The sequence below is a fragment of the Ochotona curzoniae genome, unplaced genomic scaffold (genome assembly GCF_017591425.1).
Source record: "Ochotona curzoniae isolate NIBS_2020 unplaced genomic scaffold, NIBS_Ocur_1.0 scaffold_4506, whole genome shotgun sequence".
NCBI classification, from domain to species: domain Eukaryota; kingdom Metazoa; phylum Chordata; class Mammalia; order Lagomorpha; family Ochotonidae; genus Ochotona; species Ochotona curzoniae.
The window spans coordinates 23,565,835-23,592,850 of record NW_024467119.1 but is presented as its reverse complement, the minus strand read 5'-3'; the positions used below and the strand labels follow the sequence as shown (position 1 = coordinate 23,592,850).

Genomic DNA, 27,016 nt, shown 5'->3' with positions numbered 1-27,016 from the left:
CCAACCTGGAAGCTGGAGTTGCCCAGATTTCCTAATACCTGGAGACAATCAAAGCCTCAGGGATGAAAATATTAACAGTAAAGCACAGCCTTTCAAAATGCATCAAATGACAGGTCAAGTGAGACCGACAATTCCTGAGTTAATTGATTTATTGAAATGCACACAAAGGCAGAAAAGGTCAAAATATGAATAGGAATATGTGAGAAGGTGAGTAAAAATAGATTTAAAAAATTACTCAAATGCACACCCCAAGAACAAACCAAATGTCATAAATCCAACAGGGAAACTTCCAAAATAATTCTAGAAAGCACCTCCTTCAGGGCAATGCTTAGTGGTTCCAGATTGCCTTTAAGCCATCAGCAAAGAAAGAAAGGGCCTTTCACTGCACTAGCCATAACATTTTCAGAATCAGTTTTTGGAGAGAGTGCAATCACAGCAAGCTGTATTTCAAATGGAAGTTTGAAGATAGTGGTATTTATTACCAGTATTATCTTGGCTTCCAGGTATCAACCGTAGAAGGAAAGTCCCAGAACAAACACTCATTTTCATACCAACAAATAGTTATTCATATAGCTATCAGTCAGCCAGCGTGAAGTTATGGGCATCCTTCATATCCACACTCCACTTGGTGCTGTTATAACTTATAAGAAAAAGCTCAAAAGTAATAATTATCCTAACAGAGTAATACACAACACGACACATTCACATTTTGTTGTAAATCAACAAGACAAAATTAATCTCATACATGCCCAAGTTGAAGAGGACTACCAATAAGAGAAACAACAGGTAACACCAGACATTTCAATTGGTCAGGTTACTGAACTATAACCAAAAAATTAAATTGTAGCAATGTTTTTGCCTGATGGATTCCAAAATCGCTGCTCTCGAATCACCTGGAGACATAGTAGAGCTTTCAATGGAAATTTTTAAAATGTGAGATCAAGCCCTTGAAGCATCACTTGGAAGAACTTGAACTGCAGATGAAATATGGCTTTACCAGCATGATCCTGAAGACAGCATGGGAAATCAAAGGCTAGCAAGAGTTATAGCAAAGGCCGTAGCAGTAATTCTGGGAGATTCTCAAAGTATTTTGCTTTCCGGCTTTCTGAAATGCCAAAGAACAATAATATTTACTGCTTACAAAAGTGCTTCGAGAAAATCTGCAAAGCTCTGGCAGAAGAAAACATTACCAGTGAGTCCTCCTCCACTGTAACAATGCTCCCCTCAGCAAGCAAGGGCAATATTGTCAAGGTTTCAATCAGAAATCATTACACATACAACTTAAAGTCTTCGCTTGGCTCCTTCTGATTTCTTTTTGTTTCTTACTATTAAAAATAGGTAAAGGCCATTCATATTCTCTTCATTTAAAAATGTAAGGATGACTGCAGTGCCATAGTTAAATTCCTATTACTCTTGCTTCTTTAGAAATAGACTAAATGGTTGGTAGTATTGCTTTCAAGGTTGTCTTTTTTGTTTTCCACTTTTTATAAGTGTTTTTATTTGAAAATCTGAGCTACAAACAGAATGAAAAGAGAGAAAGTGGGATCTTCCATCCACTGGTTCACTCCTCACATGGCCGTAAAGGTTGAGGATGGGACAGACAAAGCCAGGAATCAGGAGCTTCATCAGACTCTCACACGGGTGGTATGGACACAACCACTTGGGCTATCTTCTACTTCTTTCATGGATGTGGACTGGAAGTGAAACAGGTGCAACACAAACCAGCACCCATCTGGGATGGCAGCATTTCAGGCAGTGACCTTACCTGCCGTGCCACAACATCCACCTCCAAAAGGTGCCTTACATTTGATGGAGATTATGTTGGGAGTTTATATTTTTATTGTTAATATTTTTATTGTTAAGTCCATCTTCCATTAACTTTTTTAAACCCCCAATATTGTATACTTCAGATGTACTGCGGAGGGATTTTAATTGTTTCCATTACTAAAAAGAAAATAGGAATTATGTGAATTATGTGAAGGTGTGGTTAGATTCATTAACTTGGTTTAATCATTTTGCAGTGTCTTTGCAATAACGATACTACATTGGGGATTGGTATTGTAACACAGACGCTGCCTGCAATGCCAACATCTGATATGAGGGCGCTGGTTCAAGTTATGATGGCTCTGCTTCTTTCCAACCAACCTAGTTCCCTGTGAGTGTGCCTGGGAAAGCCGCAGAATATGGCCCAAGTTCTTGGGTCCCTTCCACCCACATGGCACACATGATGGACTTCCAGGCTCCAGATTCAACACAGCCCAGGTCCCGACATTGCAGCCACTGGGGGTATGAACCAACACATAGATAACTGAGCCCTCTCCCCACAACCACCACCATTCTCTATCTCTGTCACTCTGCCAAAAGCATCATGTTGTATATGGTAAACCTGAATCATTTTTTACTTGCCAATCATAGTTCAATAAAGATGGAAAAAAATATGTCTTTGGCTATGGATTTTTACTTCATAAAAACTACTAGAACAGCAAGAACAGAAGAGAGGAAACAGAAACACCACCATTTATAAAAGAGATAACTAACTTTATAAAAACCCATGCCCCTCCAATATCTACAGCATTAACACTCACATTTTTGTAAAAACTTAAGAACTATTTTACTAGAAGAAGAAATGTTGAAATAAATATATGAAAGCCAGCAAAGGAAATTAATATTCTAGACTAAAATTTTTGGAAAACAAGGGAAACACAATTGAAAATGAGGGCTTGAAAATAGTTTGCAAGGATTGGGACAATTCCAGATAAAGAAGTCTGTGAAAGGGCACAAAGTTCCTGCTAAAAAGGATTAGGTTCTATATATCTATTGTAGGGCATGGTGGCTTTAGTTAATAACAAGGTCTGATAAACTCTAGAATAGCTAAAAGAGTAAATGTTCTCACTATAGGAAAAAAATAAATAAATAACAGGTTAAGCTGATTTAATCATTCCATAACATATATGTATATCAAAACAATATGTTACATACCATAAATATATACCATTCTCCACTTGCAAAACATGCAAATTAAGTACACAAGATTACCCTCCATTTGATTTCAATAAATAAGATGGGGAAGGAAGGAAGAAAATGCTTTAAAACTTGTATTTTAAGAGGAGGCTAGCAGGAATTCCTGTGGGCAGTGCTCTAGAATGAAGAGGGCACCGAGGGACCTGACACCCATCTTCCTTCCCAAAACAAGTAACAAAGCCTTTATAGTTCTTGCAGTGAGTGCTAATTTATATAAACAATTTCCTCTCTTCCCTCCATTCACATCTCTTAAGTCATGCATCGAAGTTTTGCCCTGATTAATCATACATGGGTGTTTCTCCTCTCTTCTCTTGCAGTGTCTGCTATAGCCAACACAACACATTTCTCACCCTAGCACCCAGGGGATCACACTGTCTTAGAAACCAGAGAGAGTCCTTAACATTAGCAATATAACTTCTAGGTTCATCCCTAGGTTGCAAATGAAACGTTACTAATTTAACGCCGACTATTCAGAAAGTCATGTTGGCTTTTTAATATCACCATTATTCAAAAACATATACAAATAGTATAGAAACTGCTGGATGATTCTGAAAAGTAAGTGTAAGTCTCTCCCTACATCTGCTAGGCATCTATTATGTTCTGAGTTAAGACATCTGATCCCTGAGCAGTAGAAAAACACATAATCAGACAGTGGGGCCCGAGGGGCATTTCATTTGAGTATGTTTGAAGGGTAAAGGGAAGTATGTAAGAAATGGATGAGAGAAATTTTTTTGTGAAAACTCTGAGAAGGAACAATCAGAGTTCTAGCAAGGTAAGACATTTTGGATAACAGTCCAAGGCAAGCAGATGCATGTCTCTGGAGCCCTGTAACTATGTTGTGAAAGCCCAACACCTTCTATCATGTTATATGGAATGCCTCACCAGAATCCAATTAAGGGAAGGACTAAAACAGCACAACATCAATATCATTCTTGAGACCGTCTTCTTGAATTCTAATGAGGGGAAAAGATCCAAAACCCAGAACAGTCTCAAAGAACAAAAGAATAAGTACCTGTTTCTGTGAAATGGCTTTTATCAACGCAAGACAATTTTTCAACATACAGTTGCTTAATTGTAATAGAAGACAAATAAATAAATCTTTTTTCAAAAATTAAGGAAAACTTTCTTTGGGACTACTGTGGGAGCTGTTAAGATAACTATATCAAAACTTGCAAAATGTACTATTAATCCTATAGGTCAAGAGATACTAACTCTGTTTCTGAAAATGTGAAATTATTATCAATACAAAAGTCTGTCACAATGGGTTTTCACTATGTATCTTACTTAGAAGAAAACAATTTTAGGTTTTACAATCAGAAACATCTATGCTGCTTCTGCTGTATAGTCTTGTTGTTCCAGGTGGGTGGTATTCTATAAACAAATATTATCCTATTAAATTGTCTGCCCAAGTCTAGCAAATGTTTTACACAACCTCTGTTTCATCTCATTTCTTCAAATGTTTCTTTCTCTTTATAATTTTGCTGATGTAAGATCTATGCAGTTCCCTTGTAAACCTCCCAAATTCCTTTGCAGGGCTGCAGATTATAGATGCTTGATATAGATAAGACAATGGAAAGCAGAAGTGACAAGAGAAAGCAGATATTTTGGAATCCCTTAGCCGGGTCTGTGGAGCACCAGGTTGGGCTAGAACCCAGCACCCACTGGTACTCATGAGAGTCACAGTGGGCATAGCACGGGTTAGGCTAGGTCTCAGCTCCCACTGAACCATGTGAGAAGTGTGTCTGGGTACAGACCAAGTGTAGATGGGCTGCAAAACCCAACAGTAAGAACCAGAAAGTGGATGTGCAAGGACACCATTCCTACCAGAACAACAGGTGGACAAAGTCAACTGAGCAAGGGACCCACCAGTATTCACAAGATCAGCCACTGGGAGAAGAACGGATAGAGGAGTTTGGTGAGCCCCTTTGTCGGGTTGCAGTCCCTGCAGGTATGTTTAAGAACCAAGGCAAGGAGCAGCTCAAACCAGACCAGGTTACATTACCCGCCAGCATGCATGTGGGTCAGATCATGGTGTGGGCCAGGCCGAGCCAGTTCCTAACATCTACTTGCAGAGCCTAGAACCAGGATGGGGTGTGAGAGGGGACAAGCTGGGGCGCATCACCAGCCAGTTCACACTTGAGCTGAGACTGGGAGCTGCCCAGGAAAGGCTAGGCTTCAGCACCAGCCAGCACAAGCTGGAACTGGGGGCACGATGGATAGAATAGGCTGTGGTACTTACTGATGGATGCCAAGGAAGATGAGCCATGTCAATCTAGAGGTGGTGGATGTCGGGTTTGTGAGCTCTGGAGGTGGGAGTCCAGCAGGTCCTGGGTCTCCTGGCTCAGGGCCTTGGGCCCACCTGCTTGGTAGGTGACGGATTCATGAGCCCCAGGGTGGGGGATCCAGAGGGTCCTGGGTCTCCATGTAGTGGTTGCTGGGTCCATGAGTCCCCAGGATGGAGGATCCAGTGGGACCTGGGTCTCCTGGCCCAGGTCCTTGGGCCTACCTGTGCAGTGGATGCTGGATCCATGAGCCTAGAGGTGGGGAGCTTGGAGGGGTCTGGGTCTCCTGGCCCAGGCCAGCTAGCCCACTTGCGTGATGGGGACCAGGTCTGAAAGGCCCAGGAGTGTGGGGTCCAGAGGATCCTGAGTTGGATGGCCCAGGGCCTTGGGCCTGCCTATGCTGTGGGTGTTGGATCCCTGAGCCTCAGGGGTGGGGTGTCTGACTTGGCCCTGTGTCTCATGGCCCACATCCCTGTACCTGCCTGTGCAGTAGATGCTGGATCCATGAGCCTAGAGGTGGGGGGGCCTGGAGAGACCTGGGTCTCTGGCTCCAGATCTTAAGCCCACCTGTGTGGGGGCCAGATCTGTGAGCCTCAGGGGTGGGGAGTCTGGCAAGGCCCAAGTCACCTGACTCAGGTCCATGAGCCTAGCTAGGAGAACTGGTCCTCCACAAGTAGAAGATGGAGTGCTGGACAACAGACCATTGTGCACATGTGGGACATGATAACTCATTGGGACCTACAGAGGACATCTGGTACCATAGCAGAGAATGGAGAACAGAACATATGGACAACTACCACAACCAAATGATGACAATAAATATCTGGGCAATTGGAGACTGCAAGGTCAATGGGTCAGCCAATGAATATTGGAAGGGATTCCTTGTCCATAGATCAGCGAAACCAACAGCATTTTGAAACTATCACACCCACCTGGGCAGAACCTTCAGAACATGTGCCGTTGTGACTCTGGGTTGATACTGGGTGGCCTTTTCCCACTCTCAGATACTGGGATGGTAGGGAGGCTGGCTATGGCCTATCCCCTTACTTCTCCCCTCCTCCCAGAAAAGGGAAGAAACAGAAAGCTTGGAAATAATGACCACACCCATTTCTCCCTAGCCCTAGATCCTTTACCGCCGTGATCGACTGTGTAAACATCATCTAAAATAAAAACATTTTAATAAGAAGAAGAGAGTAAATTGTGTGAGGAATAACTGATGCTGATGAGAAGGAAGTAAGGATACTGTATGTCACGCAGACGGTCATAGAAAAAAGGATGTGACAAATTCAAGTGACCGGCCTGCGGACACTTCTTTATACCCTTTTACTGAATTTCAGGAGAGATGAAGAAGCTTGATGAGGTTATCAGGGCCTCAGCCATCTAACCAATGAGGATTTGCATCAAACCATCGAAGCCTGGAGGCAGGGTATTAAGAGAGTGGAAGAAGATGATGATGGTGAAAGCAGGGCTGATCCTCCAATCAACATCAGTGATTAAGGCCACAGCTCACACCATTAACTTCGCTCTCTGGGAACTATTCTGCCTTTTATCCAGCTACCTTTGTTCTTAGAAAAAAACTAAAACAGCACTTTACCAATTAATGGATACCTCCACGTTTATCAGTAAAAACAAGTTGGGGGAGACAACTATGAGCCATGCCAAAAAGTAAAAATTAACAAAACCAAAAATTAATGAAATGCATTTAATTTCAAATATAATTAATGATTTAGGGCATAAGAATCTTAAACCATAAAACCCTCTTTATTTTCATGAGAAGGTAACATGGATCTCAGCTCATTCACCATCTCGGACTTCTACCAGGCAAACAGTACTAGTTCCAGAAATTCTCAAAAGTTCATCAGAAAGTTTTCCAAGAGGATGATAATTGTCAATTAATACAATTAGAGCTCCAGCAGCAATATTATGTATTTCAATCATATCCACACACTGTGTTTTAGTGAAGTACGGTCTTTATTTCAGAGCCAGTTTTGTTTGTTTGTTTGTTTCAAAGACAGAGTTGCAAAGAGAAAAGGAAACAGATCTTCCAATCAACAGGTTCACTCATCATAGGCTCACAATGGCTGAGGCTGAGTTGATCCAAAGCCACGAGCTTGTTGCAGGTCTCCCACATGGGCTCAGAGACTCAACGACTTGAGTCTTTTCTCTGCTGCAGAGAACTGCATGGGAAGTGGAGCAGCCAGGATACAAACTGGCACCCTTATAGGAAATGAGCAGATGCAAGGTGAAGATTTAGCCCCCAGGCTATCACACCAGGCCCAGAGCCAGTATTAAGAAAGATAGATCTCTGCTTTCCTTATCTCCCCCACTCTTCATCTCCGAGCAAGCTGACCCAAAGTAAAAAAACTGATAACTTTTTTTAAAATTATTATTGTAAAGTCAGATATACAGAGAGGAGGAGAGGTAAAGAGAAATAGCTTCAATCCACTGATGCACTTCCCAAGTGGCCACAATGGCTGGAGCTACGCCAATCCAAAGCCAGGAGACTCTTCTGGGTCTTGCACGCGGGTGTAGGGTCCCAAGGCTTTGGGCTGTCCTCGACTGCTTTCCCAGGCCACAAGCAGGAAGCAGGATGGGAAACAGGGCGGCTAGGATTAGAACTGGTGCCCATATGGATCCCGGTACGTGCAAGGCAAGGATTTGGCCACTAGGCTACTTCACCGAGCCCAGAGAGCTGATAACCTTACAAGCTCATTCAGGAAAATATTCAGCTTGAAAGATGACTGTGTGTTAGCTACACTCCAGGAACCTAGGTCATTCACTGCCAAGTTTTACGTTGCTACTGCCCATGGAAAACATGAGAACTTCCTGCTATAAGTGGAACTTCTCTGGAGCTTATGCCAATAACCTCTGCAGAACAGACCCTAGAGGAGGAAAATATTTCATCACAGCCAAGGGTATCAACTAACCTACTCCCTTCCCTTGTTTTCAATACTTTTAACTTCTGTCTCGTAGCTATGATAAGAACCTGGCCAGAATCTCAGTGGAGAAGAAACGAGAGCTGTATCCATGGCAGTGGGGCAGAGATCTTGAAGCAAAGACTGCAGATCCTGTTCCACCCATCACCAACAACAGTCCACCCAACGGCAACGACCCATGAGGTGTGGAAATGAGTGGCCTCTAACTGGCAGAGCTTCCAGGGGGAAATATCTTAGGGAAGAAAGAACAAACGGACAAGATGTAGAGAAAATGAGCTTTGAAAGGAAATTTTTCATGGAATTAAAACAAAAGCTCTGTGTCTGTTACCACATCCCTCTTTGTTTAACACTTCATGTTTCACGGTCAATTTAGCAATTGTACCCAAACAGCTTTCTTGGCACCAGTGTTGTGGCACAGCAAGTTAAGTCACTATTTGTGACTACAGCATCTTCTATCAATTGAAGCCTGAGTCCTGGCTATTCAGCTTTCACTCAAACTTCCCATTAATGTGCCTGGGAAGGCAACAGATTACAGTCTAAGTACTCGGGTCTCTGGGACACATGCAGGAGACCAGTAGAGAATTCCTGGTTCCTAACTTCAGCCTAGTCGTTCTGGTCATTTAGGATTATTCCAGCAGATGGAATATCTCTCTCTTAACATGTCCCTCCCTCCCCAGCCTGGCACTCTGCCTCTTAAATAAAATTGTTTTTAATCTTCTAAAATATTTTAGGAAAGTCTTTGACTTTTCATTTTAAAAAAGTACTTTTTAATGTACATCCTTCAAAGTCTTTAACTTTGTAAACAGTATCTATGATTCTATTTATCCTATGTACCTTTATTAACAAATCACTAAAAGAAACTCACCTTCTAAAGTGTACAATGGTCCTTTGGTATCTTTACAAAAGATATGCAATCAGCACTGTATCTAATTGCACACTTTACCTTCCCTAAAAGAAATTTCATATCCACTGACATTTATTTTCCAAGACCCCTTCCTTCCAGGACCTGACAAACATGAATCCACTTGTCTGCATGGAATTGCCGTTCTGGACACTATATAATACAAACACAATCATATGAAATGTAGTCTTTTGTGTCATGTAATATTTTCAAGGCTTTTCAGTGTAGTAGACTATAACAACATTTCTTCCCTTTTATCAGAGGCTGGCATTCCATCATATTTATAAAATGCATCTTATATTCATTGGTCAACTAATCATTTCAGTAGTTTGCAGTTAAGGGCTACTGTAAAGACTACTGCTATAAGCAAGCATACAGAGCACCTGGGTAAAGACCTATGCTTTCACATACATACTTGAACACAAACTTAAAAGAGTTGGTGGGTTATATGTTAAATTTTTGCTTAACTTTCTGAAAAATGGCCAAATTATTTCCCATTTCCCATAACAGTGGCTTTTATTTCACTGATCTAACCATCAAACTTTTTTTAAAATAGTTGATGAGGGCTCAAACGGTAAAAAGTTACAGGAAAGTGGGTAAGATCATTTGTTTCCACATTCCCTTTTTTCCTTCCAGAATCTGGGGGAAGAGGAGAGACAAAGGGAGAAGCCACACCCACCCTCCCAACCATCCCAGGGTCCCCAGTGTGGGGCACGCTCCAAGGGCACTTCTCAAGTGGTTTTGATAGTTCAACTGTTCTAAATTGCTGCCAATTTTACCATTCCAAGCACAATGAAATATCTTCAAAATCCACTCGCTGACATAGTCCACCTTAACATCTCCACTTGCCCAGATTTTCACTGCCAACACTTGGCTGAGGTAATTTGTTCTGTCCTCCATCCTCTGTTGTCCTCCGCAGATTCCAATGTACTACCATATCCTCCATGTGCACCTAGATAGTCTGTCCACTGCTCCGTCTGAGCACTGAGGAAGTTCAACTTTGACACATGCACTCCACGATCACACCATGAAATTTGCAATTTTCTTCATGGCTGGGGTTCTGAGTCCAGCAGTTCGACCAGGGAGATCCCCAAAGAAATTTCGTCTGTAGCAATCCCAGACCAGATTCTTGTGTATGCTTGCCAGCCCAGGCTCTGACACAGACTGTCTCCACAGTCAGCTTATGCACATGTTAGTGGTTACAACTGCTGGGTCAGTTCTGCCTCCTGCCCTGTCTTCTACGCTAAGCAATAGGTATTGGAGCCCAATCCAATTCTGCCCACCACATACTTGGCCCTCACACAAACCAGTTGAAACTACAGTCTAGTCGGAGTGACCTGCAATAACCACCATCAGGCCTGCCCCCTGCCCTGGTTCCCATGTTTGCCAGTATGTATAGCAGACTGGTCCAGTACAGCTCTCATATATGTCAATGGGCACTGAAGCTTAGTTCAACCCAACCAGCCCCAATATCCAGCCCACACACCTGCCGATGGGTGCCACTCTCTGTCTAACCATGCCTGCCCCAGTGTTGGTTCTCATGCTCACCAGACAAAGTGGCAACCAAAGAGGGAAGTGCTCAGTGTTTCCCTGCTGGGCCTACTCCTGGAGCATGCACTCCCCAGGTGGTTCTACGGTTTGGCTTGACAGAATTAGTCCCCCGTACCAGCATTTAGAGCTGATACTGCGGCAGAATACAACTAACCCTCACTCACTCTGACTTATGCTTGCACCAGCAGAAACAGTCAACTCAGCCTGATCCAGCTCACCTGAGGCCAACAGGCCAACAGGTGTTGTAGCTGTGCTGGTTCTGGTCTGCCCCCATTCCAATTCACGCTCTCCAATGGAAGTGGTGATCCAGCAGGGGAGCCGCATGCCACTCCCCTGCCAGTTTTGCCCCTCCATCCCCCTCAGGCCTTGCATGCGCTGGTTGGGTGCCACAGCCAGGTCTAGCATGGCCTACATCACCTTGGCTTTTGCCAGTGGGTGCGATGGCCTGACCTGGCCCGGACCACCTCCAGTTCCAGCTCAGGATGCTAGGGGCTACAACCTAGCCCAGCCCAGACAGCACTCAGTCCAAGCCCTCATGTGAACTGGCTTCTGTTGCAACCGAACCTGGCCCAACCCAAACTCCATTCTGGTGCTCGGATTCACCAGCAGGTGATTTAAGCTGGCCCTGCCTTCTTTGCCCCTGACCTGTGCCAAATGTATGCCACTGGGTATCATTTCCTGGCTTGGTCTGAGCTGCTCCCTATTGTGGTTCTTGCACTCACCTGCAGGGACTGTGTCCTGACAGAGAAGTTCCCCAAGCTCCTCTATCAGAACCTCTCCCAATGCCAGAACTTGGGCCTACCAGTGGGGCCATGGCCCAGGCCTATTTAGTCCACCTCCTGTCCTGGCAGGAACAGTGGCCTTTCCTGACTGGCCCTCACCCATCTCAGTTCTTACTATTAGGTGCTACAGCCCAGCCAAGGCTGGCCCACACCCAGACACAGCTCACACATTGCTTAGCAGGGACACAAACCTAACCTAGACCATCCTACACCTATCCTGGTTCTTACGAGCACCAGTGGGTGCTGGAGTCCAAGTCAGTCTGGCGCACTCAACCCCAATCCACATTTGTGCCAAGGGATACTGCAGCCATGTCCAGACCAGAACTTGGCTCTCATTCCAGCTCGAGCTTACCAGTGGTAACCACAACTCAGCCAGGATTGTCTTCTTAGCTCCCCAACAAATCTCAGCCACAATTCTCGTACCTGTCAGTGGTTGCTCTGATTTAGCTTGGTATAGTCCCTCACTTGTCTTGGCCTTTGCCTTTGGATGCTGTAGCCTGATCTCACCTGGCCTGCCACCAGTCCCAACTCCTGCTGATTGTGTTGGAACCTGGCCCTACTCAGTCTGCTCTCCTCTCTTGCTCATGCAAACTGGCAGGTGTGACAGCCTAGCCTAACTTGACCTGTGCTCCAGCGGGGTTTCTGCTCTTGCTGGTGAGCTAAGCTTAGCTCAGCCCTGCCCAGTCAGCCCCTCTCCACAACCACGCCACACAGGAGCCAACAATCCGAGTTACCCTTCAGGCTGCCCAACACCCATGCCTGCAACACATGATCACCACCAATGGGAGCTATGACGCCAATAGGTAAGTTTCCCAAGTTCCCCTCCTTGGCCACTCCCTGTCTCAGATCTCACATGCTTGAGCAGGTGCTAGGCCCTTGCCCAGCATAGCTTGCCACTCCATCTTGGCCTTTGCATGAGCTAGAGGATGTTTCAGCCCAGCCAGTTTCACACCCTATCTTAGGATGCAAACGCAGGTGCTGATGCCTGGACCTGCCCAGCCTGTTTCCAGCCGCAGCACCCATGAGGGTCGGTGGATTCCATGGACACTGCTAACTCAGCCCATCACCACCCCAACTCTTTTTTTTTAAAGATTTATTTTTATTATTTTTTTAATTGGAAAGGCGGATATACAGAGAGGAGAGAGACAGAGAGGAAGATCTTCCGTCCCATGATTCACTCCCCAAGTGAGCGCAACGGCCGATGCTATGCCAATCAGAAGCCAGGAACCTCTTCCAGGTCTCCCACGCGGATGCAGGGTCCCAAAGCTTTGGGCCGTCCTCGACTGCTTTCCCGGGCCACAGGCAGGGAGCTGGAAGGGAAGCGGGGCTGCTGGGATAGAACCGGCGCCCACACGGGATCCGGGCGTGCAAGGCGAGGACCTTAACCACTGTGCCACCGCGCCGGGCCCACCACCCCAACTCTTAAGCTAACAAGCAGGACTTGTATTTCCACAGGGTTGGGCCCACTTATCCCCCACAGACTCTACCCCCAAATCTGATTTCCTCACATGCTGATTAGTGTCAAGACCTTGCCTAATGTCACCCTGTTCTGACAGTCAGGTACTGGGATCTAGCCCTGCCACACAGGCTTCCAGCTCTAGCTTTCATGTGGGCCGGTCTGTAGCAGTCAGTGATGTTCTGCACTAATAAGCCCATCTTGGGACTCCCATGTGGGCTGGTGAACCAGTCTGACTCATACAGATCTTCTGGACTCTCTCCTCCAAACCACCAGGTCTGTTCCCTCACTTTCCTGCAAGTTCAGTGATCCCGTCGCTGGGAGTCACACAGGATTCATTCCTCACCCACACACACATTGGACTTATCCATGGATGTCCCTAGGCAGCAAATACATACCCCAAAGACCCTAGAGCTCACCTCTAGGCGAAGACTGGGCAAAGCATGATGCCACTTGGCGTGCTGGCCTCCCAAAGCCCAGCTCACCTCGTGGCAGCAGTGGCCGTAGCCACTGAGTCCGACCTGGCACAGTCCAAGCATTGAGTCCGACCTGCCACAGATATCTCTAGTGGCCACCAGGCTGCTGGAAGCTCCCTTCACCCAAGCCCCATGGCTGAATCCCCCTAGGCACCTCTCCTCACAAGGTGGTGGCAGTGGGGTGGAACCAGGAACCTAGCCTAGTTCGCAAGAGATTTCCTCATGGCATACTTAACATGGAGGGGACACACCTCTCAGGCCTGGGCAAGCCCACAAGTCACTCACTGCGTGGCAGCAGTGGCCTTGGCCAGGGCCCCAAGCATTGAGTCCAAGCTGGCTCAGGTACCGCCATGCTGCTGGAATCTCCCTCCACCCAAGCCCAAACAAACTCCCTCCACGGCCAAACCCCAACAAACTTCTTAAAGGCAGAAACCAAATCATATATTCTCCTGTATCCCAGCAATGTCTACCAGTATTAATATTTGCTAGTAATTGAAACCCCAAAAGACTCCTTTCACTTTCTGCCTTTTTCTGGCAGTTCCCTCCTCAAAATATACTGAATTAAAAATACTGTTAAACTCTTAAGTGAAAAAATACTTTTGTCTAGATGCTTTCTCCTTTGAAGCTATTGTGATATAGTCATAAGACAAGACAATTCCTTTTAAACATTAGGATGCCTCTTTTATTTATTCATGAAATTTTCAACAAAAATAAAAACTGTGTATTTATGGAGAATCGTATAGTATCTTGAGAACCTGTATACAATATGGTGAAAAACCCAACCATAGTATACATAGCTACAAACACTGAAATGTCTTTACAACGAGAACATTCCAAGTTCACTGTCCTCACAAACACCCAGTTCGTCATCGTTCTGTCCGTTGCCACTGCTGTAGGGCAGAACACCACGAGCTTGGTTCCTATAGCGCTCTGAGCGGGAGCCCCCCAGAGCAGGCCGAGGCACCTCAAACGGAAACTGCTGCGAACGGCGTCCAACGGGACGGAACGAGAGGAGGAACGGGACGGAAGCAGCTCGCCTCTCCTGGGCTCCAACGCTGCGGGAACTGCTCGTCTCCCCCAAGATGGCGGCTGCTCAGGGCTCCTCTCCCCCAAGATGGCGGCCGGGCCTTCACAGGCCTCCCAACTTCTTGGCGAGCGCCCGCAGCATCACCAGCCTCTCTCGAAGTTCCTCCGCTTCAGTTTTCAGGAGGGCGCATCGAGGACAACCCTGTATTCCAGGTGGCAATTCCGGCATTTCTCGTCTCCGGCGACTCGCGGGTGGTTCCTCATCCCCAGGGAACTCACGGTCACCTCGGTTGAAAGACAAAGGTGGGGCGTTTGCTGGCACCTGCTGGCCTCCCGGGCTGACTCCTCCGCGACACGCGGAGCGGGAAGGCACCCCGCCGCGCTGTGCTGGACGCTGGTTGTTGGAGCTCATCTCGCGTTCTCAGAGGCCACCCAGCGAACGCGGCGTTCTCCTCAGGATCCCCGCCAAGGAACAGCCGGGGATTGTGCGTCAGAGGCTGTTGCGTCAGACGCAACGGAAGCGTCAGTAGCGTCAGCACGGCCGTTACGTGTCCAATGGCCGTCAGTCGCCTGTCATATGGTCACAGGGAACCTCCTCCAGCAACACTGGAGTTAAAATGGCTTCTTCATCTTTGCTAGACAGGAGCCGAGTGCTACCTAAAATGGCTCACTTGCTTGTTGAAAAAGCTAACGTAAGCTACTCTGATAGCAGAATCCTGGGTTTTCTGAATTGCTGCAGGTCGGCAGGAAGTCCGACGCCCTGTATATTTTCAATGCGACGTTTAAGCGGATCCTGTAGGTAACACGGCACATGTGGCTCCGACACCCTCTGTTGGCGCTGCCGTCAGACACACTGAAATGGACGTGACAGGGAAGGCAGCAGAGTGACTCCCACATGGAGCCAGAGGCAACATATGGGGCCCATCCTATTACACAAGCGACCAAGGAGATCTGCAGATGAAAGGGCCTTCCAATCCTAGCAGCTTAGTCCCCAGGACTGGCAATGAACTGGCCTGATGACTTCCAGCCCTGGCTGGTTAAAAAGACGATGGCAAAGAGGAAATGCCCACTTTGATCCTCAAGCACAGAAAGGGCATTTGACATGGATGGAAATACATTTTAAATATGAACAACACCTCTTGATATGGATATGATTATACCTCTTATACAATTGTTAATGAGTGTACATGAATTCCTTCTAAATCTCTTTTCTTAAAAAAAATCTCATCTGCTCCTGATAGGCATTTACTGAATTCTCACAGAAAAAAAGAGATTCCCTTTGATACCTTGTTAAAATAATGCATTAGAGACATAATTTGGGTCATTTCAATTGTTTGAGAGGTTAGAGTTAGTAACTTTGCCTACATAAATTATTAAAGGATTCTTCTTAATTTACTTTAGCTAGGGTGAGTAACATTTCCTTCTTAGGATACCCACTACTTAATTCCAAAAACCTGTGCACACATTACCCTATATGCCAAAAGAGATTTTTGTAAATGAAGGTTGTAGACCTGCTAGAAAATTACTCTGATTTCTCTGCACTGGGACCCTGTGCTGTCACATGAACTTTTCTTTTTTTAGAGATTTATTTTTATTGGAAAGTTGGATACACAGAGAGGAGAGACAGAAAGGAAGATCTTCTATCTGATGATTCATTCCCCAAGCAGCTACAACGGTCAGAGCTGTGCTGATCAGAAGCCAGGATGCTGGAACCTCTTCTGGGTCTCCCAAGCAGGTGCAGGGTCCCAAGGCTTTGGACCATCCTTTACTGCTTTCCCAGGCCACAAGTAGGGAGCTGAATGGGCAGCAGAGCTGCCAGGATTAGAACCAGTGCACATACAGGATCCCAGCACATGCAAGGTGAGGACTTTAGCTGCTACCCTACTGCGCTGGGCCCTATCAATAGAACTCTTAAGAGAGTCCTCCAGGCCAGAGCAATGACTCACAGGTTAATCCTCCCCCTACAGGCACCAGCATCCCATATCAGTGCTGGTTCTAGTCCTGGCTGTTCCACTTCCCATCCAGCTCTCTGCTTCTCACCTGGGAAAGCAGCAACAGATGGCCAGGTCCTTGTGCCCCTGTACCCACATGGAGATCTGATGAAGCTCCTGGATCCTGACTTTGGATTAGCTCAGCTCCAATCACTCGTTGAGGGAGTGAATCAGTGGATGGCAGATCTCACTCTGCAAATCTGCCTACCCAATAAAAATATTTTTTTTAATGAGCTCTTCCTCTCATTAAAGAAAGATTCTACAGAAAGGAGCATTACAGAGATTCAAAGGGTAAAAGAACCTTGTTTTGCTGTTGTAGGGTACAAGACATATAGCAAGCGTATAATGTGGCTACCATGCTAGAACAAAGATTTGTCCCCAAACAATAGCCAATAAGGAACAGGGACCATGTCCTATAATGACATGGAGTCAAATTTGGTCAAGAGCCTAAATCGATATGAAAATAGGTTCATCTGCAGAATTCCAGACCCCCCAAAAAAAATTCAGTTCAACTAACACCAGGATTTAATCTTGTGGTAAAATGAGCAAAGGATCCAGCTGGGATATATCATATGTACAAACAGGTTTGTGTTATTTTAAGCCACTAATTTGGTAGTAATATGTATGGCACAAAGTCAGATTCCAATATTCTATGGTTCTGATTCACAAATATAACTAGAAGATTCACTTAAAAACACATGTTGATTTTTTAGTCCCATGACCCATTCACATTTCACTACTAAATGTAACTTTTTTCCCTGGGTACATCTGGAATGCTATCTATTTACAGGCAATGTATTCGCAGGTTTTTGGAATTGAGTAGTAGGCATCCTAAGAGCGGAATTCTACCCACCGTAACAAAATAAAGCAAAATCCTTTAATACTTCACTTAGCAAAGTTACTGAAAATTATTGGACATTTATAACAACTACAACTCAATACTCGTGTTTTGTAAAGATTTGTTTAATGTGAAAGGCAGAGTTACTGAGAGAAGGGGAGACAGAATCTTCAGATTCACTTCCCAAATGGCTGCAACAGCCATATCTGAGCTGAGCTGAAGCCAGGACTCAGGAGTTTCATTCAGGCCTCCTATGTGTGGGTAGGAGCTCAAGAACCTGGGCCATCTTGTCCACTGCCTTCCCAGGTTATAAGCAGGGAGCTAGATTTGGAAATGGAGCAGCCGAAACTCAAACCAGAACCCACTGGAATGCCCACACCACAGGCGGAAACCCAGCCCACTGTGCCACAGTGCCAGCCCCAAGTCTCATTTTTTTGAAATTGAATAGCTGATTCCTTGGCCAAATCTTTAAAATATGGTCCTAGTTTTATACCATCAACATTAGGAAGGCACCGCTTTCACCATAGATTTCAACATATTTTACTCAAACCCTTTTATATGACTGTCACTGTGACAAAAGCTAGTGATTCTTAACCAGATCCCATGTTTAGAAAAAGTGACAACATAATTGGCACTAAATTTGACAGGCTTCAAAAGTATAAAGAATTCTAAAGTAAAATCCATTCATGTATCCAGTGTATCAATCCATAAAATCAGTAACATTGCATTAATTTTTTTAAAAGACTTTAACTGCTATGATGACCGTATTTTAACATTTTTGTTTTTTAAACCAGTGGCTCAAAATTGCAGTGGCTTTATTGTAGCACATTCCATGCCATTTGCTTCCTGATCTCTAGAACACACAGGCTGAGGGTCTTCCCAAGTTGCAAACCAAACTGTATTTTCCCAGAGACTTCACAGCATAACATAAAATCTAGATTTGGAACATGAATACTTACTTTTTCTGTGTTCTTTCAGCCTGCCTTGCAATCTCTATAGCTGCCTTTCTTGCTTCAAAATCTTCCCTTTTCATTATCTCTCCAGTTCCTCGGTAACCTAGCTCCACCAACTGGCGGGCCAGGCTTTCATCCTAAAGAGAAGAATCAGTAGGTAGATGTGTGGATGAATGAGAAATGGTGTTTTCTCCAATGTTAACAAGCACTTATTTGAAATGGCAAATGAAACATATCCTTTTAAAATGGGATGAAATGTAAATATGAAAGGCTATGTAAAAACATCTTGCTTGGACTGCCCTTTCCCATAGATATAAGATGGAAAAAAAAAAAAAAGAAGTAACATCAACCACTAAATTTTCTCTGAGTGGAGACTCTGAGTGGAGAACAAAAGTGTTCTGTGTTTTTAATCAGTTTGCAAAAACAGCTGTGTGTGTAATTAATAGAATAGCTTTAAAACAATAAAATTATGAACAATAGTGCTCCTACAAGAAAGACATTCAAAACTAATGACACAAAGAACTGGGCTGCTTTCAGAAAGTTCAGTGTTTCAGACTTACTTCTTTGAAGTCAGTTAACTGATGACACAGGACAGTATAACTTCACACACAAAGTAAAAAGGAGCAGATGAATTTCTTAGTTAACTACAAAGATATTGTTTCCATACAATGTGGACACCAAGAGAAACAGAAAAGTAGAAATCCAAGAAGATAAACAACTTCCCAACAGTATTTCAGATCTTTTCTATTTCGTTTACTTTAAGAACTGCAGGAAACATTTTTGTAACTTGCAAAATATATTTTAAAATGAATATTGTTTTCAATTATTTGATAAGGTGCCATCTTACATGAAGACATTGGTATAAGGACTGAAGTATCCCATACACACATACACACACATATAAACGCATTTATAAACATTAATAATGGCCATTATTATTTTAACGAAATATGAAATATCTGACGTATAGTGGAAACAACATAAAGCATATTATTCTAAATTCTTAATTAGTATATCAGCATGGAGTGCAAATATTAACAGTTTAATGAGAACACCTTTACATTCAACTCACAGTGACTATTTTAAAGTTGTAACTATTCAAATAAAACCAAAGAATTTAGAAAACTACTAATCGCATTTGCTTAACAAACACTGAATTTCTGTGAAGCACCATGCATACCTGTGCCAGGCTACTGCAATGCATGGCAGCAGGTGCCGAGACCCAAGGCCTTTTCAACTTCTTCTGCTTCTCTATTCCGAGATGTGTGCACATGAACCACAAAACTGAGCAAATGCCTCCACCTAGTGGAAACCATCTTTAATGCAAAAGCAATGCACATTTCAACTTGGTTTTACAAAAGATACTTTGAGTATGAATTTTCCTTAGTACATCACTAGAAGTGAGGTTACAGAAAAGCATTCTCAGTTCAGAAAAAATGTGAGATTCTTCTAGGAGTGTAAGAATGCAAATCCTAATCTACTGAATACATGATTCTTATGCATGAAAAAATATTCATATTGCTTTGCATACTGATTGTTTTACATTCCTATTATGTGCCTTACCTGAGTTATACAAATTTATTTGATCAGTACTATAATCATCAATGCTATTCTATATTATAACAAATAGCAAAAATCTACTGAACAAACAAGCACAAAGTTGAAAAAGATCGCTTCAATCTCAATTAATGTGCTCTGACAGGATCATGAGTTATGTCTTCAATGTAACAACGTATTTCTTCTATCTTTGATAGCATCCTAGTGAAGCACAAAAACTAACACAAATGAAGAAAAATATTCAAGATTATCCCAGGAGTGTGAATCTTTTTTGGGAGATCTGTTTTCAAATGTCCACCCTTAACACAACTTTTTTCCAAATATGACCCTCAATGGGTGCTACAAAACATTCTCTCCCGACGAAGCCTACACTGGAACACCCACATCCCTGCAACCCATTCCTGGGAACACACATTGTTTCAGGCAGCAGATAAGTACTTGGGTCCCTGCACCCAACATGGCAAATCAGGACATAGTTTCTAGGCCCTGTCCCAAATGTTGCAGCCACTTGGGGAGTGAACCATCAGACTGAAGATTCATCTTATCCTTCCCATTCCCTCCTATCCATTCCCTTCCTTTCCCTTCCCTTCCCTTCTTTTTCTCTCAAATAAATAAAAACAAAAATTTAAAAAAAAAAATAAGAGAGCCTTCCGACCTAATGGCAAATACTAAGATTTGACAGCCCCCCTACCCTACTGTCAAAATGCTGGAGGCTTTCTCCACCAACTATAAGATGGACCAACAAGAACTGGCAAATACTACCATCCCAAAAGTTAGGGTTTTTTCTACCCTAGCATTTACCCTATATTTTGATTTTCTTCCCTAGCATTTACAAAAGCAAAGTGAATGACAATCAGGAAGCTACTGGCTTCCCTCAGTTAAGTGGGTACTATTAATTCTCTTCCCTCTATTTCTCTTTATAAAAATAATATAGAATTTGGAGAGTAAACTTAGACACACAACACAAACAAGTCAGCCAAATCATCTAGCATTCTTGATCTCACCCCCTCATAGACAGACACTGGTACCTTGGGACTTAGCTTTCCAACTCTTGCCCTTCTAATTTGGGAGAGCTCAATTCTTGGGACCAAAGCAGAGTCACACTGGCAGTCTTGCAAGACCTACTTCTTTGATATTTAACAATAGCTTTGGAACACCTTTTCGTTACGTATACATTCAGTAAAACCGTTGTGATTCCATATTCCGTAAGATTTGTGAGCACAGGTGCTGCACACAGTTCGCTGCTGTGCCTCTGGCTCCCCGTCCTCCTCTGAGAACGGCCTGCACTGCTACGATTACTAATGAGGCTTGCCATCTGTTCCCGTGTTTACAAGACATGTGCATTCCTTCCTCCTGGACTGTCATTTTTAAATTTTAAATAAACCTTCTGCTTATTTGTTATTAATATGTAATAACTTGGGTTTGTCTTAAATGCAGTAGTTACATGTCTGTAAAATATCTGCAAATATATTTTTCAGATCATTATTTTCCTGTAACATTACAGGTTTGTTTCTACACATAAATGTTCAAAAAAAAAAACCACTTTATTTCAGTGTCTTTTTGATCATGAAAAAGATGCCTTTAACGAAGTTTGTTTGGGGATCTCCCCAATCGAACTGCGGGACTCAGAACCCCAACCACAAAGAGAAGTGCAGGTTCCATGGTCTGCCATGGAGTGCAAGTGCCAGAGCCGAGCCTACTCAGAGGCTCAGACGGAGCAGTGGACAGCATAATCAGGTGCACAGGCCGAATATGGCAGCCTATCAGAACCTGCAGAGGATACCTGGCACCACAATAGAGGACAAAACAAATCAATCAACTACCCCAGCCATATGTTGGCAGTGAAAAACAGGCAGAGACTCTAAGATGGCCTATGTCAATCAGTGGATTTTGCAACTACTTCATCATGCTTGAAATGACGAGATTGGCAGCAATTTAGAACTGCTGAATTATCAAAACCACTTGAGCAAGACCCTCGGAGCATGCCCCACTTCAGGGACCTGCGATGGGTGGGAGGCTGGGTGGAGCTTCTCCCTTTATCTCCCCCTTTACCCCAGATACAAAACGAAAAAGAGAGAGAGAGAGAATGTGGAAAGAATAGTCTTACCCACTTTCCCGTAACCCTTGAACCTTTGTGCCCTAATTAACCAATAAAGATTGTCAAAAATAAAGAAAAAAATTAATAATTGGGCCCGGCATAATAGCCTAGTGGCTGAAGTTCTCACCATGCATCCGCACGGATCCAGTATGGGCATCAGTTCATGCCCTGGCTGCCCTGCTTCCCATCCAGTTCCCTGCTTGTGGCCTGGGAAAGCATTCAAGGACAGCCCAAAGCCTTGGGACCCTGCACCTGTGTGGAAGACCCGAAAGAGGCTCCTGCCTCCTGGCTTCAGACTGGCTCAGCACTGCCACTGCGGCCACTTGGGGAGTGAATCAGTGGACACAAGATCCTTCTTCTCTGTCCCTCTTTTTCTCTGTAAATCTGACTTTTCAATAAGAATAAATAAATCTTTTTAAAAACTGTCCAGGACTCCTTCCTTTTGAAAGATTTGTTTTTATTTGAAAAGCAGAGTTACAGTGAGAGATCTTCCATCTGCTGGTTCACTTCCCAAATGGCCACAACAGCTAGCGCTAAACTGATCCACAGTTGGTTGCCAGGAGCTTCTTCCAGGTCTGCCACATGGCATCAAGGACTCGGAGCATCCTCTGCTGCTTTTCTAGGCCATAAGCAGAGAGCTGCATCAGAAGTGAAGCAGGCAAGATATGAGCTGGCACCAATATGGAGTGGCCCCAGAAATTCTACATTTGTCCGTAATTTGAGCATATATTCCATTTCTGGATTTCTATTGACTAGTCTGTATGTCCTTTTAACTATGCACAGAGAGTAGATGCTTCTTTCTTAGTCTGCCCAAAAAGAAACCTCGGCCACAATTCTTTCGCCCCCCCCCCATCTGCTGGCAGGCAGCCGTTGGGGGGAAGAGGGGACTCTAGGACAGACTGCAAGGTGAGGATTTACAAGCCAACTGGGGAGTGCTCTCAGAACTCGCCCCTCTAGAGAGGCAAAGGCAACAGCATGGGGCAATGGGACGAGTCACGACAAAAGGCTTCAGAAGCCTTGAGGCTGGGATGGCCCTGCAGTTAGCGCACATCCACAGAAGCCAGCCTGCTTGGAATCTGAACAATGAACAACTAAAGAAGAATAAATAACACCAATGAAGAGGCGTGACTTGGATGATAATCAGCCTACGTAAAGCTCTACCACTTTATTGTGTGTTCAAGGAGGTAACTTTCAATACCATTGATATTTATTATATTTTTATTTCATTGATTTCCATTCATTATTTCCTTTCATCCACTTCCTTAAACTTATCTGTTCTTCTTGTTTTCCTAACTTCTTAAAATGAGTCTAAGGCCACTAGTTTTTAAGACAATTGTCTTCATTACATACTTTACTTTCATTTTAATGTAAAACGTGTCATAAATTTTATAATTTCTTGTTTGACCATGGGTTATTTAGAACTATGAGGAGACTTCAAAATGTTTATAGAAAAGCAGAATTAAGGCCCAGCATGGTAGCCTAGCAGCTAAAGTTCTTGCCTTACATGTGCCAGGATCCCATACGGGCGCCAGTTCATATCCTGACTGCTCCACTTCCCTTCCAGCTCCCTGCTTGTGGCCTGGGAAACCAGTGAGAGACGGCCCAAAGCCTTGGGACCCTGCACCCGCGTGGGAGACCTGGAAGAAATCCCCTGGCTCCTGGCTTTGGATTGGCTCAGCTCTGGCTGTTGCAGCCACTTAGAGAATGAATCATCGGACGGAATATCTTTCTATATATCTGTCTTTTCAATAAAAATAAAGAAGATCATTTAAAAATAATTGTAATTTTTTTTAAAAGGAGAATTAGAAGATAGGTTTCTTTTGATACAAAAGCAAACATTTTCTCAGTCCATGGCTTAGCTGACTGTAATTCTGCTGAATGACTGTGAGTGACTTTAGAAGAAGTCACTGCAAACGTGGGGGAAACAACAGAGCTACAACTAAGAGTGCACCGGACGACTCGGCTGCACTGCTACAGCCCATGATGCAATTATACCAGATAAGGACTTGCTTCTTAATGGATGAACAAAGAAAGCACTCTCTTGAGACAACACCTGCCCCAGTGAAGAAACCTTGAAAGACACTTAGAAAGACACTTAGAATGTTATAGAAATGTAATTGGAAAAAAAAAAATGGCAGAGTTTGAAAAAATCAACTCCAACTTTGAAATTCTTAACTCTTACTGCAGATAAAATGTGATCAATCATCATTAAATGTTACAAAGAAGCCTTTTGTGAAAACCTTTTGTAATGTGGCAAACTTCATTACTGTTGTATACTTCAAATAGACTGGGGTTCACTGTATGTCACAAGGATTATTGTCAGTTTTTAGCAAAAACTGTTTTAACTGAAATACATGAATTATGTTTAGACTCAATGCTACTGCACCTATAAGAGTGTAGTATAAGCACAACTTTTGCATGCATCAAAAAAACAAAAAAATTACTTTAATTCACCTCGTTTAATGAATATTTAATGGGGATGTTCGGAAACAAACTGAAAGTATCTGTGAGGTAGTACGATAATAGCAGTAATTATATATTGCTTGTGATTGAATACTAACCTCTCATATTTTTAATCTTTGAATATGACACTTTTATAAATATTTGTATATTTTTATCAATTTATCATAACACTAGGTTTAGAATTTTATCCCAGGCTTTTTCTGCATCTGTAGAGATGGTCATACTTCCTTTTTCAAACTTGTTAACATGACTTCAACTTTATATTTCTACAATAATTATACTATTTTCATTCTAATATATAGTTTCTTAATATATTCTTGGATTTATTTTAAATTTCTTTCATCTGGTTCATAAGAAAATTAGATTTTGATTTTCTATGTTTATTATCATTTTATGAATTGATGTGCAACTTATACAAGTGCTACAAAACTTGACAAACCCGCATCTCTACGCTTTATTAATTTAACCTGGCAGTTTGTAAACAAGCATATTCTCCTTGTGAAAAATTAAAGCATGACATGTGTAGTAAATTTTTGTTGCATCATCTTAGTTACATGAACATGGGATCTGTATTGTGCCACAGTAGGTTGAGCTTGTGATGCCAGCATCCCCGTGTGAGTGTCAGTTCAAGTCCTGGTGCTCTGATTCTGATCACCTATGCTAAGGTGCTTGGAAAAGCAGCAGAGGAAGGACCAAGTGGCCTATGCCACCCAACTGTGACATCCAGTTGGAGTTCCAGGCTTGCCTAGTTCTAGCCTTTGCAACCACTTGGTGAGTGGATGAAAGATCTCTTGGTGTCTCTCCCTCAAAACAAATACCTTCAAAAATAAACTTTATTTATTTTTATTTTCTTGCTTTGGGTAGTTATAAGTTAGGGTGGACCACAAAAATTCATAATGAAGAAGTGAAGGAGCATATTTATTGCTTTAATTCTTTCAGGATCTCTTTCTTTGGCCTCTCCTACTTCTGAATCAGAGGCATGTTTAGCTCTGTGCCCAAGACGCCACCCGTCCCCTGCATAAAGCCCCCATCAGCAAACTCAAGAGAAGTAAGAGCCTCACACAGGAGCCAGGCTGCCATCAAGGAGTCTAGCTTATTCTTGAACATTCCAGTTTCTTCTTACTTCCCCTACTTCTCCTCCTTTTTGTCTGTTCTGATGTCTGCAAGCTCCCATACCAGATGCTACAACAGTTTTCCATAAACTATGCCAACAGCTCTCACAACTTTGAAAGGTCAAATCACTATTTAAAAGTGGTGTACGTGTGTGTGTGTCCCACGGAATGCAGGAACAAAAGTTAGTACATCACTTTTTGCCACCATCAGTGGAAAGTATTTAGGTAAACACTTGTTTGACACTTACATAAGAAAGTAACACAAAATTGGCGGACATGGGGAGAAGGGCAGGGAGGGACCCAAATCACATATGTATTTTTTCAGAGTTCTGAATGCCCAAGATGGGGATATCAATGGATTTGGCTCTTCTGAAGGCTCTCTTTTTGGCTGCATACTGCCATGTTCAAATTGTATCTTTACATGGTTGCATGGTGGGCTGTTTATCTTAGAAGGACATGAGTCATATTGTATCAGGACTCACTCATATAACCTCAATTTATCTTAATTACCTGTTGAAAGATACTTTCCCCAAATACCACATCCAGAGGCTCTGAAAACTAGGACATTTGAATATGAACGTAAGAATAAAATGGCCAAAATATGGAGAAAACCTATCCTGAAGCAAAATGTCATGGAATATTTTGGTGGCAATAATAGATGCAATAGAGTTGTTGACTTTGAAATATGCCAGAGGTCTTGGGGAGATAAACAATGAACTGAGCGATTAGGAATAGCTAGCCACTTGGCAGCAGACTATTTCCATATGACCAGCCCCATTATGAAAGGCGCAGAGAAATTTGTTCTCCCTGGAAGAACGATGTTTACTCTCCATGTATTTGACCTTTCTGTCGATGGTGTTGCTGAAATCACCCACTCTGGACCAGCGTCACCATCAGACACAGCATTGCTTCTGATTAGAGAAATCAAAGCAAGCTGACTCATGCCCCTGATGCTCACAGGCTTTGCTGTGCTTCCACTTCGCACCGAGTCATCTGTCCCCACATCGGCAGGATGGTCATTTGAACACACAGTCACAATGCTATGGGGTTGCAGGACCATGTAATTTGATATTGTCCTGCAGGATGTTTTAGATGTTCCAAATAAATAAGTGACAGATAGAGTTCGTTTCTCCACAGCTATGATTCACAGGTGTAACAATCAGGGATGGAAATCATAATGTCCCTTCCAGGTTTTGCCTCTGGTGATCCCACTATTGAAATGTTATTTCTTCTCACTACAATTTTTGAATTTGCTGGTCTGGAAGTCATGGGGCAAAAGAGAAAAACAATTCCACACAGACACAACAATGATTCTATTAATGTTGGGGTGAGATACTATTTGACTAGCTCGGCCAAAGAATAAACAGGAAACAAGGCAGTAATCACAATGGCTGGGGTAGTCTACCTACAACCAACTAATTTTTGACAGATGAGCTAAAATCATTCCCTGGTTAAGGGACAGTTTCTTAAATGGTGCTAGAAAAAATGGAGATCTGTTCACAAAGCAGTGAAAAAGTATCACAACCTAATACCATATACAAAAGTTAACTCACAAAGATAAAGACCTATGTAA

General features: G+C 43.3%; 1 protein-coding gene across 1 annotated transcript in view; it reads right to left on the bottom strand.

Annotated features, from left to right (window-relative positions):
- Window positions 1–27,016, bottom strand: part of CFAP299 (cilia and flagella associated protein 299) — a 500,128-nt gene that overhangs the window by 446,806 nt on the left and 26,306 nt on the right. The window contains exon 4 of the mRNA XM_040967260.1: window positions 18,220–18,350. Within this exon, the coding sequence (XP_040823194.1) occupies window positions 18,220–18,350 (131 nt within the window). The remainder of the gene's footprint in view (window positions 1–18,219; window positions 18,351–27,016) is intronic.